The sequence below is a fragment of the Drosophila miranda genome, chromosome 2 (assembly GCF_003369915.1).
Source record: "Drosophila miranda strain MSH22 chromosome 2, D.miranda_PacBio2.1, whole genome shotgun sequence".
Taxonomy (NCBI): Eukaryota; Metazoa; Arthropoda; class Insecta; order Diptera; family Drosophilidae; genus Drosophila; species Drosophila miranda.
In genome coordinates this window covers 13,594,138-13,615,630 of record NC_046675.1, presented here as the reverse complement: position 1 = coordinate 13,615,630, position 21,493 = coordinate 13,594,138, and the positions used below count along the sequence as shown (strand labels likewise).

At 41.5% G+C, this 21,493-nt stretch overlaps 4 protein-coding genes across 4 annotated transcripts; 3 read left to right on the top strand and 1 right to left on the bottom strand.

The window, feature by feature from the left end:
- The first annotated feature begins 3,225 nt into the window (after positions 1–3,225).
- Positions 3,226–3,570, top strand: LOC108157423 (hemotin). The gene has a single exon (XM_017289473.2). The coding sequence runs from the start codon at positions 3,273–3,275 to the stop codon at positions 3,543–3,545; it is 273 nt and encodes a 90-aa protein (XP_017144962.1). The 5' UTR covers positions 3,226–3,272; the 3' UTR covers positions 3,546–3,570.
- A 664-nt stretch (positions 3,571–4,234) lies between these two features.
- On the top strand, positions 4,235–4,646 carry LOC108157424. The gene has a single exon (XM_033389775.1). The coding sequence runs from the start codon at positions 4,244–4,246 to the stop codon at positions 4,436–4,438; it is 195 nt and encodes a 64-aa protein (XP_033245666.1). The 5' UTR covers positions 4,235–4,243; the 3' UTR covers positions 4,439–4,646.
- A 4,043-nt stretch (positions 4,647–8,689) lies between these two features.
- LOC108157422 (zinc finger protein interacting with ribonucleoprotein K) lies at positions 8,690–9,800 on the bottom strand. Its single transcript, XM_017289472.2, has 3 exons — positions 9,689–9,800; positions 9,010–9,595; positions 8,690–8,936 (listed from the first exon to the last, which is right to left on the bottom strand). Exons 1-3 carry the CDS (start codon positions 9,720–9,722, stop codon positions 8,777–8,779), a joined length of 780 nt encoding a protein of 259 aa, XP_017144961.1. The 5' UTR covers positions 9,723–9,800; the 3' UTR covers positions 8,690–8,776.
- Positions 9,801–16,561: 6,761 nt separating this feature from the next.
- On the top strand, positions 16,562–18,586 carry LOC108154321. The gene has a single exon (XM_017284580.2). The coding sequence runs from the start codon at positions 16,634–16,636 to the stop codon at positions 17,648–17,650; it is 1,017 nt and encodes a 338-aa protein (XP_017140069.1). The 5' UTR covers positions 16,562–16,633; the 3' UTR covers positions 17,651–18,586.
- The last annotated feature ends 2,907 nt before the right edge of the window (positions 18,587–21,493 follow it).

The window sequence follows — 21,493 nt, the reverse complement described above, 5'->3', positions numbered from 1 at the left end:
CACCACGGACAAGTCCCGTCTGCTGATGGCCTTCGATGATAGAGAAGACAGACGGGGGCAAACCATTTCTGATTTATGTTGTAACTTACGAGTGTGGCAACCAGGCGACTGGGAGCTTATGTACTTGCCACTCTTGCACTTGACTTTGTGCCCCGTCATTGTGTGGTCTTTTGGCAATTTGTAAGGGGGATACCCGGGCAGCCCCGCGCTGCATCTTTTCACGCCTCATATGAAAGTTCAAGTTTATTGTGCTCTTCTTTTCGGTGGCAACTTTAAGCAGCGAAAGTTTTAATTAATTTCGCACACACGAGCTTAACTCGCGCATCTAATTACAGGTGCTGGGGGCAAGGTGTAAAGGGGCGGCAGGGGAGGGGGTAATGTGTCTGTGGCCAACCATCATTATCGCGAGCATCATCAACAAGCATTGGGGGGGTGGCTGTGCGGCTGTGGCTCCATAAAATGCGGAAAGGCAGCGGCGAAGGCAAACAAACGGCAGCTGCCGCCGCAAAGTATGCAACACGTTTGCCCAAGCCTTTAAAGTGCGGCGAAGGTGAAGATGGTGCTGGGGGGTGGGGGTGTATGTGGATACACGATACGGTTCCGGTTGGGGGGTTAAGGTTTAGGCTTTCTCACAAAAAGCAAACCAATATCACATGTAATAGGAAATGCGGGCATTTACACACATTAAATACTACGAATTATTTACAAGTTTTGGACTTTAATTATATTTTGAAGAGGTTTTCATTGAATTCTATGAATGTTTATGGAAATGGAAAAAATACGAGGCACAGAGTCAAGTATTTGGAAGAACTAGAAGCGTAACCTAATCCAAAAATCACTTTATGGAGAGGCGAGGGCGCTCTGCACTCTTGGCACCCAGGTCTAGAATAGTTTTATAGAAAATTTTCTGATTATACGCGTATCACGATCTTGAAGACCACCTGAATAATCTAAGTATATTTCTGTAAACTTCTTTGACGTACAATTGTATCAAAACTTCGATTTCGCGACCTTCCCTCGCAGCCTAAGAAATTGAAAAAGGCCAGTGCTATCTTTAATAATGAAGATACCGAAGTATCTTTTTACCTCTCTAGGCCTCAGATAAGAGTTTATTCAAAACATTAGGGTAAATACCAGACTAAAGTATCTGTATTAGAACCAAGGGCTTATTTACAAACTAAAAAGCAGAACTTTATAATGAGAAAAATTAAGTTTTATTCGTTAGAGATGCAGTAAAAAGCCACTCTAAGGGAATATTAAAAGATAAAGATGTATTGGAGGAACCCATTTGAAGATACTATTCAAGCCAATTAAAACATAATAAATATACATTGACATTTGCTTTTTTTTTTAAATGATAACATATAGCAAAATATCATCTGAGAATGCCAAACACCGATCCAGCAGTTCATTGATCTTTGAATAGTTTGCTTTATTAATTACGAATTTTGTTATGATAATTAATACAAATTTTTCTTTTGATTTGTTGATCTTTTAACAACATGACAAGAACTGCACTGATTGAGCTGAAATTTTAATCTTGAAAAGAAAAGAAAAATATTGATGTATTCCCCTATTTCTTATAGCTCTCAGACCAGAAGCTCGACAATGATGAGAGTGTTATACGACAAAAAGTGTTATACTAGTTTATTTTATACAATATTTGTATTCCTTTTTTACAACCGTTACCCAAAGGTCGTAGGTGAAAGTGAATAAGTGCAACACCCAGAAGGAAGCGTTTTCGACCCCATAAGGTATATATATTCTTGATCAGCATCATTAGTCGATTATATGTAGCCATGTCTGTCTGTCCATCTTGATGAGCTCCTAGATCTATAAGAGTTGGAGCAACCAAATATTGTAGCCAGTTTCCTGTGGTAACAGACTTTTACAAGTGTATTTCAAATTTTCGACCCGCCTCTTTAGCAACACAAATACTGACTGAGTATCGGCTATATGTATATTTTAAGCAATTCATGAAACGAAGGAAAATATTCGAGAAATAATAGCGCTCAAGATAATTTTTGTGAATTCTCATTCATTTTTATGTGAAAACAACGAACTCCATGCAATATGCAGCCACAATCAATCATGGTACGAATGTCATCATAGTCACATTACTATCTGTCATTAACACTTTGCTCAATGTCCTGTTTATCCATTCAGTCAGCAGAGAATCCACACATGGGTCCACAAAGTATCTGAGCATTTTCTCCCTTTGCCATTCCACATTTGGGATGCATTTGAAAATCCGCTTAAACGGGAATGGAAACCAAAACGAACCGAAAATGAACCGAACCACGTGCGCCCCAATCGACAAAGGCACCTGGCCCCTGGCCCACTCCTCGATGCAAAGGCTCCTCCGACATGGAGTCAAACACCTGCGAAATTGAATGAGAAACATCCATTCTGTGTGCGTTGTGTGTAGGAGTTGTTGTTACGGTTTCAAACTTATTCCGACCACCGATTTTCCCCAGCCCCATTGAGTGAGCAGCAGACCAGTCCGGAACACAGAGCCCGAACATAGTTGGCCAAAAACAATTTTATTTCACAGAAAGAATTTTAAGCAATACAAAAGGATTTTCAATGCCCGAACTGCAACTTATTTCCCGTTGTTTCCTTTCCTTATGTTTTTTTTTTTGGGTAACCGAATATTCAATTGAGTTTAGGTTTTTTGGATTTTGCGGCATCTTTAAGTTGGCCCCCGGTTCAGAGTATTTTTCTGCGGCCAAATTTTAAATTAAACCAAAACTTTGCTCATCATATGAGGTGGCACGGAGTGGCTGCTGTTGTTGGGATTTGGCACATATCTCTCTGGCAGTCTCCATCATAAAGCATCAAACGTCAGTCGCAGTCGCAGTCGCAGTGAACGGCGACGCACAATTTCAAAGTTTGAATTGAGTTGCGTCTCGCTCCAGTTGGAGTGGAGCCAGAGCCAGGACCAGGACCAGGACCAGGACCAGGACCAAAGCAGGGGTTGTCTTTGTCTGGCTGGGGAATTCCCATTTCTACAACCAATCTCAATCCCACAGCAGCCGACTCGGAACGAGAAAATCACACAACACACACAATAAACAAGCACTATATGATAATGCTCTGGGAGTTCAACGCTTTACATGAGTGATTCAAGCTGTGCTTGGATGAATTATGCACAAATATAAGAATATAAGAAGCAATCACATTGCATATCACAGTTTGACCGCACAAAGAATCCCGGACTCTGGGTGATTTAGTTTCATTTGTGCGCTGATGGATCGAGCATCGGTATCGTCATGGATTGGTCGATGAAGTTCCACTTATTGGCTTATTATTATCAGTGTCCAAACATAAGCCCGTGGTCTCTAATACTATTTGGCGCGATAGTCGCGGTAACGCTCTTCTGCTACAGCTGCCATTGCTATCAGCTTATTCGCGATCGTCGTCGGCTCCGATCACAAAATCGGCAACTGCCTCAACCCCTTGTACGTCTGTCGGTCAGCCCGGGCTGCCCCCACATCATCAACACCAAGCTGACGCACTCCAAAAATCTCGCTGAGGCTTACTAAACGCAGAACCGGAGATCATCATTAAGCTTTTGGGAGGCTATCTACAACCCGAATGTAAGTACATATGTAACTATTATTAGCGCAGAAAGTCCACGGATGTTTTGTACGTGTTAAGATTATTATTTTTCTTTATTCCTCACCAACCTCTCCGTCTTGTCGATACAGCAAAAGTGGTCCTTGAACCCAGCTCCGATCTATAGTTCTCTTCCGATCTAGTTCTCGCATAGTTCTAGATCGCAGAAAAAATCGGTCTTTGCCTGAGCGAAGATCGAGTTGACCAGAAACAGATTTGATCGGGTCTTTTCAGTCCCTTTTCTCAATGTGTCCGTCAATGAGAGGTTTTTATCAGACACGCCGACAGTGTCAACAGTTATTTGCGAGCTATGGTGATTACACATTTATAAGTATGTGTCAAACCTCCCTGTGCTACAAAATGAAAACTTTTGAAGACTTGGATGATGACTTGGATGAGTATACCACTTCCTCATACTTCCAATTTGCAATATATCCGCAAAAACCATGATTTCCTTACTTTTACTCGGCATCTGCAGATCGAATATCCACCTTATTCTGTTTTTGAAATAACACGGTTTATTAAATTTGTTCATGGAATAAATTGAATAAAGTCATGAAACAAATTTTAAATTTTTGATATATAAAAAAGTATAAAGGAAAAAAATTCAGTTTCAGCCTTCACCATGGGATTCGGCGAACTGCTGAGAGATAACCAAATCGGTATGGTGTACTTGGTGGGTGCACCTATCTTCATATCCCTGATGCTCGTTCACTTCTACTACTGCTGGCTCAGTGTCCGCGAGTGCCGCCGTTCCAGGGGCCGAAAGGCCCTGCTCTCCCAAGCCCGCGATGCCATACTCCAAGTGGAGGTCTATTGACAAACGGCTTGGATGTGAATCACTCAGAAAACTGTAGTTATCGCCGGTCTGGATGGGAAGTGCTCATTGTATATATTAATATGTACGCCAAGCATTTAATACGCTTATCAATTGGCAAAACTGTTCATTTTTACTTAGAATTATTTATTGCAATGTTTAAATTAATAATACGCTATGGAATGCAAAATAAACAAAAAAATAATATATATTTATGCCCATTTGTTTCTGTAAAATACCATAGACACATAGTACATTAATCTGTAAAGATTTATACAATTTTAAAGCTACTAAATATTTGGAAACATTTGAAAAGCTGGAAAGACAATAATCGATTGTGAGATATTATACATAGATATGTATCTTTAATTTTTAAATATGAATCATTAATTTTCACTACTCTCCTGATTCCAAGTAAATTGTCTGCTTTAAATGAAGACCCAAGCGAATTTTTTCCATGGCCGAGTAATAAAATGTTTGATGAGTTCCCGGCGACCACCTTAAAATAGAGCTTAAAGTGGGTACGTGATGTCTGTCTGTTCATATATAGGTACATAATACATATATATGAACTTCTATCTGTGTGTGTGTGTGTGGGTGTTCGTATCCGTATGTTGTTGGTTTGCTTACGGCGGGGTCATAAATTTGGCCAAAAACTTGGCTATGCATCTTCGCTGACGTTTCCTTTCACGACCTGCAAAATTTAGCGCTGCACGGCGGTTTTTGATGGCCCTCAGCGGCAGGACGAGATGCGCTAATAAATGACATTTTCATACACCTGACGGAGAGGTAAACTTGCGAGAGACGAGAGACTCGAGTCCAAGGTAATAAGCAAAATTAAATTGAACTGGCTGAAACAAGCCCGAGTAAAAAGTGAACTTTAATGAGCGGAAATGAGTAATAATAAATGGCAATTTATTTATTTATGAACTAGGAAACTATAGAAATCTCTCGTAAGTCTCGAAAATGGGAAGCTTTTAATGGGATTAAGTAAAAGGAAATTTGGACGCGGGTTAGAGGAATTTTAAAAGGTGTTTCTTTGGGTGTAACTCCGCCAGAAATCTTATACTTCATTGAGTCCTTCTATTTAAAGCGCATAAAATTTAAATTGGTATTTAAGACAGTTGAGCAAGGACACTTTTTGAGTCTAATTTAGTTTTATTTCAGCTTAAAAATAGCCCGAAATTTGCCTGCTCTAAATGCAAATCAAATCGAATTAGCCAACTTTATTTGCTCTTCGTTTTGGAATACTTGCTGGCGATGGCTCTATCTACATATATATTCTTTATTAGGGGAACCATTCAGCGAATGGCCACTGTCACCCTTCTGGCCAAATTGAAACGCTAAAATAATTTACGGCTCAACTAGCCACACGGACGGGCTGGCCGGATACAACTTGGACCCCAGCCTCAGCCTCAGCCCCAGCTTCGGCTCCAACTACTGCTCTAGCTTCGGCTCTAGTTCAGTTCTTTCCCCTTGACCATGACGCCCCGCTTGATGGCTGGCACGTTAAATGCCATCGAAATGCTCCCAGTTGGAAAATTAGTTTAAAAATACGTTCGGCATCTGCTCCTGCAACAGCAGCAGAAGTTGTATGAGAAGGAAGCAAGCAAGTCGTGGCTGCTGCTCATCTTTTTATACACTCGTAGAGGGTCTTGTCTTACCAACAAACAGCTAAGAAGTTCCTTACTTTATGAGATATTTGCCACGTATCCAAAATTTCCATACGGGCAGTTTTACGGGTCGGAATGGCTCGATTTTGGATACATCATTTGAATAAAACTAAAGTTTTGTGTGTTTCTGTATGCTATCATATTATTTGATGTTTCAAGGGTACTCAACACTTCGGCCTCAAAATGATGGCATTCCTTTTGGGTGACTGCGTCTGTGTGTGGGGGGTTTTTTTTTTGTGGCAGCAGCACGCGGCTGCGTTCGGGGTGGCGTAAAAATTCACTTAGCTCAACTTGCCCCCAGCCGGCTCCCCCGAGGAGGGTTCAATAAAAGCGACAAGTTGCCCAAAAGAAACTACGGAGAAGACACTGGCAAGGCTGGCAAGAGTTTCGCCCAATAAAATGTTCGTGTTTTACAATTTTATTAGGTGACGCGAGCTCATCAAATATTTAAACTCGAAAAATATACATTTATAGCCGAGTGGCATTGTTCGTTCCGCTCCGTTTAAGTAATTGCATTTTAGTGGACACACGTTTTACACTTGTCCGAGTCCGAGTTCGAGTCGATGGAGGGGCGGGGACGGCGACGGGGACGGGGACCTTAAATCATTCCGTGTTTATCTGGTGACCATAAATTAAGGCATTAGTCGTCGTCCCTGCCCTGGTCGCATCGAACTGTTTGCACAGCGACCGTCGCATTCGGCCGTGCAGATGCTTCCGCCAAATGTGGGATTTACACTGCGGCGGGGCCTGACCGCAATCGAAGTCGTCTCCACCCAGCACCCACTCCTCCACCCTGATCTTTAATTGTCGAGAAGAAGTGTGGGTGTGGCCAAAACTTTGCGGCCAATCACATACGAGTATGTATTGTATCCAGATACACGCTGCACTGGGCGAAAAAGTGGATAATCTACGTAGGCTATAATTCAAAATTATATTATAGCCTTTTAAAATATTCTCCATGATTATGGATACAATTTTGCATCCGATGAAACCAATTTGCTCAGACGAGTGTTCTGGGGAAAAATGTCAAATGCCCAAAAATGTCTTTATCGCATAGGATATCTCATGACAATATTGCAATTTTTGGACGTTTTTCGACGACCCTCACGAGACTCGTTCTGCAGCGAAGGGGGGAATGAATGGTGCTTCATCACCAAAAGTTTAACTAAGTTGATCGAAGCATTCTTGTCTCGAAGATACCCGTTGAAAATCGTACAAAATGGAAATGTTCTTGGAAATGGAAATGTTAATTCCATATTTCTGCAAAGATGAAGTTCTTAGCATGATTTGGCCAAAAACTGTCAAACTGGTCATACCAAAAACAGTCAAATAGGCTTTATGTTAAAAGGCAGCCCTCATCTGCCATCAAGAGTCTTAAAGAATTCGGTGTTCCAAACAAAACTTATTAAAATTCTTATCCTCTGTTCACTTTGGTTCTGGTTTTGGAAATATATCCTTTAATTTACACAATTTTTTCCCAGTGCCCACTGCCTTTGTTTGATTTAGTCGTTGAGCGAAGCACTTCGAACTTTTCAGCATTGCCAATCGACGTGGAGGTATAGGTGGAGGTGTACAATATCTGGTTGCCCTGAACGTTTTCGGCTGCCCAAAGAAACGATTCTCATTCTCTGCCTCTGTCTCTGCGTAGTGTCCCACCTTGTTTGCTAATGAGCCAATTTAGTTGCATTGAACGAAATTGCATCCGGCATGTGTGTCTGGGCCACGCACTTAAAACTTGGCCAATGCATCTGGCCAGGCTGAGGCGCTTTGAAATGTTAAGTGGCTGCGGCCTTTGGAAAATTGATGCTGGGCTAGGTATTGGCCGTAATGGAATGGGTCGCAGATAAACAGTAACTGGAACTGAAACAATTCGGGCAGCCACATATCCCAAGCCATCGCATTTAATATTTGAGTTTTGTTCGCCAATTTGGGTAATCCTTGGAAAGAATGGCCTTACGGCCATCAATAAGAGCTGAGAGGGGTTAATTTATGGGTTAACAACCAGCACAAAAATATAGGCTATTTCTTTGATTTTCTTTCATTATTTCTACATATACATATACAAGTGCCGTAAAATCCAGTGGTCTTGGATAACAAGAAATTAGTGATTACCTATATATATTTGCAAATGGTATGGGAAGTGGTTCGGGTGTGGCCACAGCTTTTTTGCTGTGGCTATTTTGTAACGAATTAGGCAGGTGTCGGGGAGTGAGAGAAGGGGGCACGCAGTTATTCCCGGCTGGGATGCTCGTCGGCTAATTGGGGTGGTGATCTTGCCACCAGCAGTGACATATCACAAAAGTCTGGATCCAAAACAACGTTGCTCTAGCTCTTATAGTCTTTGAGCACTAGGCGATGAAGGGGACGGACAGACGGACAGACGGACGGACGGACAGACAGACAGGGCTCAATCGACTCGGCTATTGATGCTGATCAAGAATATATATACTTTATGGGGTCGGAAACGATTCCTTCTGGACGTTACACACATCCACTTTTACCACAAATCTAATATACCCCAATACTCATTTTGAGTATCGGGTATAAAAATGCATATAATGAATGTGATATGTAACGGTCATAGCCGTTTTTATAACGAGTACAATATGCATTTATTTTTTTTTAACCATGTACAATACCATGAATTAAATACATTTCGGATTCCCCATTATGCCTTCTTATGGGTAATGTTCAACAGATACTTGCGACAGGCGTCCAAGGTATGACGCTTCAGGAAGCTTTCTTGATTGAAATACTTGCCACACTGGCCGCACTGATAGTTCCAGGTGTGGTGGCCCTTGGAGCGCTGATGCGAGCGCAGATTGGAGCTGCAATAAGGAATGGCATGGCAGATTGTTAAAGAATTCCCTCATTTATACGTAAATTTGTTGGAACTCCTACCGATCGGCGAAGGACTTCTGGCACTTCGGTTCGGGGCAATTGAATGGACGCTCGCCCGTGTGGGTTCGCATGTGGGCTACCAGCATCCAGGAATGGTTGAAGATTTTCTCGCACTCGCTGCAGTGGAACAGCTCTCCTTTCTGTTTGGTGCGTCGCGGGTTCTTGATCGGAGGCGGTTCCGGCATGGCTGATGGCTTTGGGACCAGCTTGGACTGCTTGTCTTTGGTCCAGACGCGCTTGTTGTCTTTGGTCACACTGATGTAGCTTATTTTGGCACCGTTTTTCTTCTTGCCCGCATCTCGGGCTTGGCCCGGCTTCTCCAGTTCCCAGATGGTGTGGCTGACCTCGTGGCTCTCACTCTCCGGTAGGATGTCCATCAGCTGGTCACCCTGGCTCAGCTCCATCTGGCGCCTCTCTACGATGGGTAGATCGTCGCTCTTGAGCCAGTTGTCGGTTGGCTTTATGCTGCCATAGTGAAAGGTCAGCTTCGATTTTTTGTTTGTGTTGGCACTGTTTTTTATCACGCTAGAGCTGCCGCGATCGCGTTTCGTCGTTGGTACCACGTTGGGTACAACACGGCAAATGTCTAGAAATACAAACGAGTAGTTTTGGTTCAGGGTTCAGGGTTCAGAGGTCTTTGTCTCATCTTCAAAGCGTTCGTCATTGCCGCTGTACCTACCCAAGCTGCGGAAGCCACAAAAAAGTTTTGGCATTTTTTAAGAAAATGTAGAACTCAAAGCCACTTTAACACTGAAATTGCTTTTCAGATATAATAGTATTATATAATATCATATATTATTTCTGATATTCTAATATTAAGAATCTTTCCTCTAGGCCTGCTATGATTTATAGCAACAACGATTACGTCGACCAGAATAAAGCCGCTACCAGCCTTGCAAGTCAATTAAAAAAATATTTTAAGCCATATTATTAATATGACCACAAATATTAACCAAAATAAATTTCATGCCTCCGTTTTTGGTCCGCCAGCTCCAGTCCCGCGGCAGCCCTGAGTAACTCCGGCGGAGACTTCGTATGCCCTGGAACCCTGACACGTGTCCATGCATTTTGCAGGTAGCCCGGGATGTTGAAGGACCTCAGTGCCTCCAGCGTCCAGGCCCAGTCCGCCGAATTAAATTCCTTCCTTATGTCCAGTGTCACCACCGGACAATAGGACTTTGCGCGCAACTCCAACAATCTGGCAGCCCTATGACGTTCAGCTTTCCTTTTAGATTCCAAGCCTGTACGGATGCTGAAACCGATACGGATGCTAGAGGGATATTGGGCCCTAGCTAAAAGAAATTTAACGAAGGATGGTAGTCTCTCCGAAAACATGGAAGATATGAAAAAACGAGGGGGAACGTTGTGAGTTGCTGCGGAGACCGCAACTCTACATTTATACCCGATGCTTAGTCAGTATGGCTCTCCTCCGGCAGACGCCGCGAATATTAAAAGACACTACAAGGAGTGCGTGCGAGACAGACAGAAAATCAGTCTAAGCGTGACGTCGGGCGCTGCGTAGCCAGTGCAAATTGATTTGTTCCTTTTGGCTATAAAAATTATCTGATCTGATCCAGATTCAGCAATCTGATAGATATGGTCATTATCTATGATTGTGCGCTTTTAGTTTTTTCGAATCTTCAATATTGTGTATGCCACAGATTTTGTTAAATTTTTTAACAAAATTGAAAGTTTAGGCTTTTTTTTAATTAAAATAAAAATTTAAATCGGAACAAAAACATTGAAGTTATAAGAAATACAATGTGTACAGTTTCTTTTTGGCACATTCCTTATTCAAGTATCTGGTCACTGCAAAAGCAAAAGCAACAAAAAGCGTTAAAGTTTATTTGAATATTTGTTGCGCTTTATAGCACGTTTTTGCCCTTTGCCGCTTTACAACACTGAACCAGTACTGCTGAAACCAGTATCGATATACATTTGACGTTTGTGCCAGTGGCCCTGGTCTAGCTTTAATAAGAAAATATCACTTCCTTTTCATCAGCGAGCGAGACCGGTCGTGTTTTTTCTTAACAGTCTGAAAAGTGACTTTTTCCAAGCAACAAAGGCTTAATTAAAAGTGATTGTAAAAATTGGATCATTGTTTATTTCATACAAATCTTCATCAATATATAAATTTTTCCTCTTTTCATTTCCCAAAGGAGAGGTAAGTCTTTGGCAATCTGGTTAAACCAGCAAGTATGGCGGACGCCGGTCACTCGGTGTCTGCCAAATTGAAACCCCCTGATCAGGTGGCAAAAAGCAGCAAAATTCAAACCCAAAAAACAATAGCAAAAAACTTCAGTGCTTTGTGTTCAAGTGTGAAAGAGGACATATTCGACAGCTTGACTAACGAAAAGTACCCAGCAAAAAAGATGCGCAAGGAACAAAAAAGCGACAACACCAATACAGACATAAATAACAAAATGCTGATAGACGATGACAGTAAAAAAATGGTGGAGGCTTCTGACGGTGTGACCGTTCACAATTCTCACACAAATGCCATAAATGGTTTTACTGGAAATTCTGAAATGACTAAAACACTGAATAAAAATACTAATCCGATTATAAACTCATCAAATGTAGGTATCGAAAGAGAAACAGTGTTGTATAGTGAGTGCCACATCGGTGATGCGGCTGTACTAGTATCGACTAAGAACAGTACCATCTTCGAAAACAAAAACACAAAAAATGGCTTATTCTTTTTTGAAAAAATAAGACACCTTAAAATCAAAGGAATTAAAGAAATCGTAGCTCTTGCGCCTACACTATACAAGATTTATTTTAAGGTTTTCAGCGAAGCAAATGATTTAGTTTTAAATGAGGAGTTAAAAAAAATGAATTTAGTGGTATTTATACCAAAAGACTATGTGGAATCCTATGGAGTAATTAAAGGGGTGCCCCTCGGTTTTTCTGAGAATGAAATTATGGATAATATTACTTCTAACATAAAAATTAAGTCAATTGAAAGATTAGCAAGAAGGCAGAAAATTACAACCGATGACAACAACGAAACATTCAAGCTCATACAATTAGAAACAGTCAAAATTGGTTTTGAGGGTTCAGACATCACAAAAAAAATATGCTAAGATTAATTAAAATTGCAATGCAGAACATTATCAGCCTCTGATATGGTGCGCTGACTATGCAATTGGCCCAGAGGACAGGCCACGTGTTGAGACACTAAGTGAGGACAAGAAGAAAAGCGCCACAGACGTGCACCACACCCTTATTAAGTCTATAGTCTTCGCATCCAAGAGCTTCGATTACCTCCAGGCCAAGGTAAGTGCCGAGTAACAAACAACATTCTGATTGAATGAAACCTGTGCAATGGAGGGATGTTTTATAGGTCTTCGTTTGATGCGATTGACGTCACCTCTCGGTTTGTGTGTGGCGAACCTCGCACAAGGAATATTTACTCTCACTCTCTCTCTCTCTCTTTCATTATTATACCCGATACTTTTTATACCCGATACTCAAAATGAGTATAGGGGTATATTAGATTTGTGGTAAAAGTGGATGTGTGTAACGTCCAGAAGGAGTCGTTTCCGACCCCATAAAGTATATATATTCTTGATCAGCATCAATAGCCGATCCGATTGAGACATGGCTGTCTGTCCGTCCGTCTGTCCGTCTGTCCGTCCCTTTCAGCGCCTAGTGCTCAAAGACTATAACAGCTAGAGCAACGGTGTTTTGGATCCAGACTTCTGTGATATGTCACTGCTACAAAAATATTTCAAAACTTCGCCCCGCCCACTTCCGCCCCCACAAAGGACGAAAATCTGTGGCATCCACAATTTTAAAGATATGAGAAAACCAAAAACGTAGAATATAATGTAGAGCATGACCATATCTTTAAGACTGCGGAATCTGAATTGGATCGTATTATTATTATAGCCAGCATCAAGAAAACAATTTCATTTTTTCTCGCCCTGTCTCTCTCTAACACACACGTAGCATAGGCGCCTTACTTAGAGTAAAACATTAGCGCCTAGATCTCAGAGACTACAAAAGCTAGAGCAACCAAATTTGGTATCCACACTCCTAATATATCGGACCGAGACGAGTTTGTTTCAAAATTTCGCCACACCCCCTTCCGCCCCCACAAAGGACGAAAATCTGGGGATATTCAAAAATCTCAGAGACTATTAAGGCTAGAGTAACCAAATTTGGTATTCGCACTCCAGTTAGATTTTACTATAAAACGTGTATCTCAAAATTTCGCCCCACCCTCTTCCGCCCACACAAAGGACGAAAATCTGTTGCATCCACAATATTGCACATTCGAGAAAACTAAAAACGCAGAATCATAGATAATGACCATATCTATCAGATTGCTGAATCTGGATCAGATCAGATCATTTTTATAGCCAATAGGAACAAATCAATTTGCAGTGGCTACGCAGCGCCCGACGTGACGCTCAGACTGATTTTCTGTCTCTCTCGCACGCACTCTTTGTCGTGTCGTTTAATATTAGCGGCGTCTTCCGGAGGAGAGTTATACTGACTTAGTATCGGGTATAACCGTAGAGTTGCGGTGTCCGCAGCAACTCACAACGTTCCCCCTCGTTCTTTGTAGTTTCTGTCCTTATTTTGATATTCTCTTATGGTCGTGTATCCAATCCAAGGTGAATTTACTACATCCGCTGTGGCGGGGATCATCCACTTTTTCAACTGGCTCTTTCGTCAAATGTCTAATGCCGCTCGGATTGTGGTAGTAAAATACAATACGTATTTGGAGGCTGGTTTTCCTCAGTTCTACAAAAACTTCCGACCAAAATATGGGTTATTTACACTCAGAATCGCAGCATGATCAGCTTTTGTTGACCAGTTTTCGAAAACTTTAATGGCAATTGGCTCGCTCTAAAACAACCATACAGTCGATTGCTGTTTTGCTCTTATTTCTTGAAAATTTCTTACACTAATTGACACGAGCCTCTTTTTGAAATTCTTATTGATGAAAATCATACTAATGTCTAAGAAGGCCTGAATCGGTTCCTTCTCTTAAGGCATCACAGCATGGCCTTTGGGACTTGATAAGGCTAAAAGTGACCTGGGCCATGAACTTAAATAGCCCTCGTAAAACTGAAGCCCGAAAAGCCTATATTCCATATTTTCACTTTGCGAGTCTTAAGCTTAATTTCGGAAGTGACTTTAAAATAAATCAGATATTTCAAGAACATTTTTAGACTCTGAGACCTTTGAAGATTACACTTTTATAAAAAGGCTTATCGAAAAGAAAAAATTTTTTAGATTATGAGCAGATGAAAAGAACAGTAAAAAACATAGAAGCAGTATCTTTATTCTCCTTCGAAAATCCCTATGGCGATTGCCATTTGTACTGTTCTGAAACAAACACATCTCTCTTTCGAGGTTTGTACTCCGCATTCGACTATCCCAAACTCTGAAATGACGTTTTTTTTGGTAATTGTTTAGTCTTTGCTAATAGAAGTTACATATTAGAGACATACCATATTATAGAGATACTAACTTGTGTTACATTTGCAGCTAAAGGTACCCCAGGTCGAATCGATCGAACTGAAGCCGCCGGGAGCATTGAGTGCCATTCAGGTATTGGAAACACTCGGAGTCTTACCCAGTGAGAGGCAAAGAGAGCAGAACAATTTCACAGGATTTCCGGAATCGGTGCCAACAGTGGAAAAAGGCAGCCATTCTGTCCAGGTATCGTCCACATGCAGCTCTCTGGAGAAGCCTATGGTTCTGGACAAGCCAGATTCTGCCTAAAGACAGGCAAATGCGTTAAAAGTACATTTTTGGTCATAGAAATCCCCAACACCGGACCATGAACTTAACAACAATTCGATATGGATCCAAATATGTTAGAACGAAGATTATAAACAAAACATTGGAGTATCAGTTTGCCTATTTAATGCTTCTTTAATGCTTCTTTAGCATACCAGTGAAAAACGAATTTAAGCAGCTGATATTATTATTTTTTAAATATTACATGTTGAAAGGATCGGATCAGAAAATAATCTAATTTTATATTGTTTACATTTAAATAACATTTTAAGTCATAGTCCCTTCAATTAATGGAATTAATAAAGACATTTGAAGACTGAAATAACATATTTTTAGAGGAAGGAATACAAAATGGTTAGCCACTTTCGTACATACATATATATTCTTGTTGAGCATCACATGGGGATCCAATATAATGCCAAGAACGTATTGATGACGGTCACGATCTCAGAGATTATAGGCACCAAGTGTTGTTTCACTAAGTCACTAAGTAGTTGGGTAACCATAACGATCTTACGAGTTTTTCCCTGCCTTGATGGTTAGTAAAATTAAGCTCTCTTTAATTGCTCTACATTGAACCCAATTCATATATTTTGTTTGCCTTTTATTTATATATCTACATAATTTTAATTGTTTATTTGTTGTTGTTTCTCCAACATCAACATGCTATATATTGAAGTCTTGCGATATATTAAAATATGAATCGTTGTGAATTCAAATGAGTCTTTAAAATTATAAAAATGGGCTGTCGAGTATCCTTGAGGGGATCTTATAAAATGTGGTAAATCTTAGTAAAGGATTGGTCAAGGGGCAATGCAAGAATTCAAACCCATTGACAATTAACACCTTAGTTCCTCCAAATAGAAGCGAGTTCAGTAGGGCTTTTATTTGGCGCTAACAGAATTGCAGTTTATTTTGTTTTGTATAATCTCCGTAAAAGTGCACTATTTAGTGGAGTAGTATGTAGTGGAGTAAGATAGGACAATTAGGTGAGGAAGTTGAGGAAGGACCCCGACCATCCGGCGAGCTAGACCCGAGCCTAGAAAGAGTACACACGACCAAACCTATTTGTTCGCCTTTTTTTAAATTTTGATCTTCTGATATCGAGGGCCTATATATTTGTTTACATATATATTTAAACTCTGGTAGACTACGCCGATTCACAGACTCTGTCTGTCCGTCTCTATGAGCACCTAGTGCTCAAAGACTAAAAAAGCTACAGCCACGACATTTTATATCGGGACATCTGTGATATGTTAATGTTACACTGTCATTTTCTCTCGCTCTGTCTCTCTCTAAACCACGCGTTTCATGGTCGGCTTTGCCCATTGCTAAAAGTGAGTTACTTGATCTCAGAGACTATAAAAGCTAGAGCAACCAAATTTGGTATCCACACTCCTGTGATATCGGACCTTGACAAGTTTGTTTCAAAATTTCGCCACACCCCCTTCAGCCACCGAAAATAACGAAAATCTGGGGCATCCACAAATTTCAGAGACTATTAAGGCTAGTGTAACCAGAAAGGAATCAAATCAAATCGATTTGCAGTGGCTAAGCAGCGCCCAACGACACGCTCAGACTGATTTTCTGTCTCTCTCGCACGCACTCTTTGTCGTGTCGTTTAATATTAGCGGCTTCTGCCGGAGGAGTCCCATACGGTACAACAACGTTCCACCTCGTTTTTGTATCGAATCAGTGGCAATCCAGCCTAAGAGAAACGATAATTACCGGAAATATATTTTTGGGCCCTCTTTGAGAAATTCTGTTAAACACAAAAGCAGGCTGTAGGTAGAGCATATATTTATTGATAAGTTAGTTATATGTAGATCGTGAATAGTATACAAATTTTTAAAGTCTCAAAGCAATGCCAATTAAATGTCGCTCCTCCCAGGCAATCGGGCTGGGGGACTTCGAGGAGGATCCCCGGAAGCGCGGCATCTTACACAACACCAGCTGCCGAGCCTTTCGCGAGAGGCTACGCTCCACCCGGAAGTTTAATTTATTTCAAGGCCTAGCCATTGTAACAGGCGGCGTAGCGCTGCTGGGAGTGCTAATCGTCATCGACATGGACGTGGCAGCAGGCGACTCTAACGCTCCTGGGACAATCAGCCATATGAAGGCACTGTTGGACAAAGTGATAAAGTTACTGGCGGACGGGATGAGCTTTGGCTTCTCAGCGACGGGCCAGTACTGCAATCAGCCTCTCGACACGAAGCGTCTTTTTGAGCTGATAAACAAACAGGTCCTCAACCAGGAGCAGGCGCTCGCCGGCATGGAGCGCACCCTAAGCCGCGATCACCAGTTCCAGTCGATGGCGCTGCTCGGTCCGCCCGGTGTGGGCAAGACGCTGACGGTTTCGGCTCTCCGCCTCTACTTTCCCTGGCCGGAAAACGTTCATGCCTTATTCGGGAGCTTGTGCGCTCCGGATGAGGAGCGCCACTGCCCAGTGCTACGGAAGTTCTTAGAACAGCTGTCCGACTGCGGCAGGAACCTGCTGATCATCGACAATCTCGCCCCGTGCGATCATAGCATTGTATCCATCTACAACCGGCAGATCCTCAATGGCTTGCAGAACAAATCGGTTTTGGTGTTGTATATCTTTAATCTGGAGGTGAATGACTACTGGCTGCAGTTTGAGTTTCTGCAGAAGGAGCTTCCAGTGGATACGGGGATCGTAAGCTTTCGTCTCTTTGGACGCGACGATCTGCGCGACTGTCTGCAGAACGAGTTAAAGCTGGGGAGTCGAGTGCTGGACGAGGACGAACAATCGCGCATCCTTGGCGAAGCAATGTCCAGGGTTTGTTGCGCCGGATGCAAGGGGCTCCGTGAAATCGTCCTTCAGCAGGGCCGATCAGAGACTGGCGAAACAGTCACCATTTGATTACATGTCTATCAAAATTCATTCCTACTTCCAAATGAATCAGAATGTCACTAGTGTTGAAAAAATTATGTAAATATATCCTGGAATACTCGTATTTGTGTCCGAACCAGTGTCCGCCAAAAATTCGCATTTCGCTTTTAAGCGAGGGACTTGCACCCTGAAGGAGGCCCTACAAATCAGTCATATGAATTTATTAGCAATTTATTATGATTCGAAATATTGCCAATGTTCCCCTTCGGTTTGGCTGGCTTTCGCTCATTTGACAGCTTTTCCCGGTTCTTGCTTGACTGCCGCGATGCTGGTTTCGGCCGAGTAGTCGTACTCCACTTCCCGCATCCAGTTCTACTGCCACTTCCCTCTTCATTATATATGAAAACGAAAATTCGCCAGCAATGAGGTCTCAGCCAGATCAAGGGATCAAGATCTCTACCACTGCCACTGATACTAGTCTCTTTCAGGCCCTGCCACCGCCAGTGGCGCTTACTTGAAATCGATCAAAACAAGCCTTTTAAGACCCTGAGACCTTAGATTCCGACCCAGTGGAGCTGAAGTTGTAGGAGCTGGATTATATTTTAATATTCTAAATCACAAAAAAACCCGCCGGGAGCATTGAGTGCCATTCAGGTATTGGAAACACTCGGAGTCTTACCCAGTGAGAGGACAAGAGAGCAGAACAATTTCACAGGATTTCCGGAATCGGTGCCAACAGTGGAAAAAGGCAGCCAAACTGTCCAGGTATCGTCCACATGCAGCTCTCTGGAGAAGCCTATGGTTCTGGACAAACCAGATTCTGCCTAAAGACAGGCAAATGCGTTAAAAGTACATTTTTAGTCATAGAAAGCCTCAACATCGGACCATGAACTTAAACAACAATTCGACATGGATCCAAATATGTAATGATTCTTCCAAAAACTATCAAACCATTGAAAAGCGAATTTAAGCATCTGTTATTATTATTTTTTAAATTTTGAAGGAATCGAATTTTATATTGTTTACATTTAAATAACATTTTAAGTCATGGTCCTTTCAATTAATGGAATAAATGAAGACATTCGAAGGCTGAAATAACGAAATTTTCAGAGGCATACAAAATGATTAAAGAATGGTTAACCACTTTCGTATAGCCCGAGGTTCTGTAAGAGAGCATAGGCACCCGATTTTGTGTTCAGACTCCTGTAGCATTGTTTAAAAATGTTTACCTAATTATCCGTGATATCTGTGCAAATAATTTCTTTCATTTTCCCATCATATCATGCTGATACATGTATGATGTCCCTTTTCCTATTCCAATCAGTATTTAAACCAATAAGAGTACCTAGTCTAGTGGTGAGGTAACCACAGCGATCTTACGAGTTTTCCCTGGCTTGATGGCTAATAAAATTAAGCGCTCTTTAAGGATGGCTGTACATTGACCCCTTCGGGGTGATTACTGGCCACGAATCAATATCCGGCCATCTACAAGTGCACAGACTTCAAGCTTAAAGGCATTTAAGGAGCGGGCATTCAGTCATCGCTTTCATCGGGCCACTCAAGACGAAACACTTCAACAATGAGAAGAAGAGTCGAGGTCGGAGTTTTGAGGTTCGAGGTTCGAGGCAGTAGCCAGGCAATATCCCGAGAACGAATGTGTTGAGCAATAAAATTAGTTGGCTGGGATGTGTGCCTGTGTCTGTGTCTGTGTCCGCGAGTGTGTGTGAGTTTGTTTGAGCAGGACATGCAAAGACGTTTTGCAATTTGCCTGTAATCCTGTGCCCCACACCATGCCGTGGCCGGCCACCAGGTCTGGCACCGCCTTGGACCTGCTTTAAGCATTCAGATTCGGCTGTTCCGCTGCTGCTGATTCTGCTCGGGAGAAGCTCCTTCAGTAAGCACTTAAGTCCCAACTATTGTGAAGAAGTTTTCAATTGTTTGGCTGCTCTCCGTTTATTTATTTGCATTTTTTATTTGCCGTTTTTGAGTGTGTTTTGTAATAAAAGCCGGAAGAGAAAACATTTATGTACTCATCTCCACCCACATACCCATTCTCATTCCCATCCACATCCGACATCTCCGACAACGAGCCATTTCCAACAGCTTTATTGCATTTATTTGGCACTTTATTACCTCCAGCTCGTTGCTCGGCTGTTAAATGGCCAAAAGGACCACAAAATATTGGGCGAGCAAATTACTTGGGTCATTTCGGAGTGCATCAATCTCGTCTACAGTGCGTTTCACCAAACTGCTGAATATTACACTCTCCAGCGATCGATCATTTTCAATAAAACTGTGAAAATTGTCATAGGAAATTTGTGGAATTGGCTTGAGTTTATCAAGATATTATTTGGTTTATACATGTCTCAAATACTCGCATTTATTAAATAAATAAAATCCAAATATAAGTTCAACTCTGTGGTACAGATATGATTACCTAGTTTCTGTGGATTGGCGATGACTGTATTCTACTCTTAAGACAACTCAAAAATCCATTCAGTGGTTCAGCTATTGAATATTTGCTTAAAACTTGTATGCATTTATGAAACGCACTGCATCAATCAGAGAAAAAGAACATCGAAAAATGGCAGCAAGAAAAACAGACACAACAAAAGCAAAAATGTCCTAGTTAAACATTAATTTATTTTGACAACAGCAAATTTTCTCTGTGCTCGCATCTCCGTTTCCATAAGTACGGATACTCGTCGTTGGACCGTACAAATGACATTTTTCATAAACTTATATTTGCCATACCATACACAGAGACTGTCTAATACGAGTAGGTGGATGGGTGGCAGTGCGTGTATCTTTGTGTTTTGCTCTAACGACAAAATCGCATAAATGCTTTCGACTGCCAAACAAATGCCGACATAAAAGGAGGACTGCAATGCCATTGAAAAGGAGCTTTCCAGCTCTGTTTATTTGTGTATGTCAGTTGGACTATTAAAAATCTATTTCAAGTACAGACGCACAGGCACATTCATGCATCGAAATTGCGTTTGTAGAGGTCTGGATCCGGGTCCGGGCTTTATTGCAGTCGGAAAACATTTTATTGCAGCTCTTGGGCTGCCTCTAAAGCCAGTAATACTCGTGTCGGACTCCAAATTAAATATGCATGTATGACAAATGAGATTTCCAGATTTTCTTTTCTTTTTTAATGCCCCAGCCACAAAGATGCGTGTCAACAATGGTCCGCAAATGAGCTGGTGCCCACAGCACAAAATACAATTAGCTTGGGTCGCACACTGGAGTTTTTAAAAATGAGACTTTTTTTTTCCTGAACTAATTCTCTTTAAGATTGCAAAAAATTTTACTCGTTGGAATCTATTTAAAACAGTTTCGGGAAGGGGAATGGAAGTAGATCATGTTTAAATATTTTACTTTTTCTACTAGCAAAAGCAGAGCCCATGTACATTCCGAAAATATATATTTAGAATTAAGGCTATGCATCAATTCAAGACCAATTTGGATCTTCATTTTTTAGATCTGAAATAAATCTTTTGTGTATTTATTCACAAATAATTATTGAATGGGTAGCATACATAGTACTCATTGAGTGGAACACAAGCTATCTGTAGTAATACTTAGCTATCATACGAGTAATCCCTTAAGGCTTAAAGGATTAAAGAGGAACTGTTCGTTTGTGGTTTTTTGTGTCTCTTTCTGACAAACAGGACTGTCTCTGCTCCCTTGTGTCACAGCCACGTCAAAGTCATCAAGAGCCAGCCTAAGGATATATGTACTCCAATCGTTTCTTTAAGTCCAAGTCAGGCCACGTACAAGTGTCGTTCGGCGGAGGTAATCCAAGCTGAATCGAAGGATGTGCGCCGCCTCCCAGAGGGCCAACGCCTAAGATTGCATTCAAATTTCGTC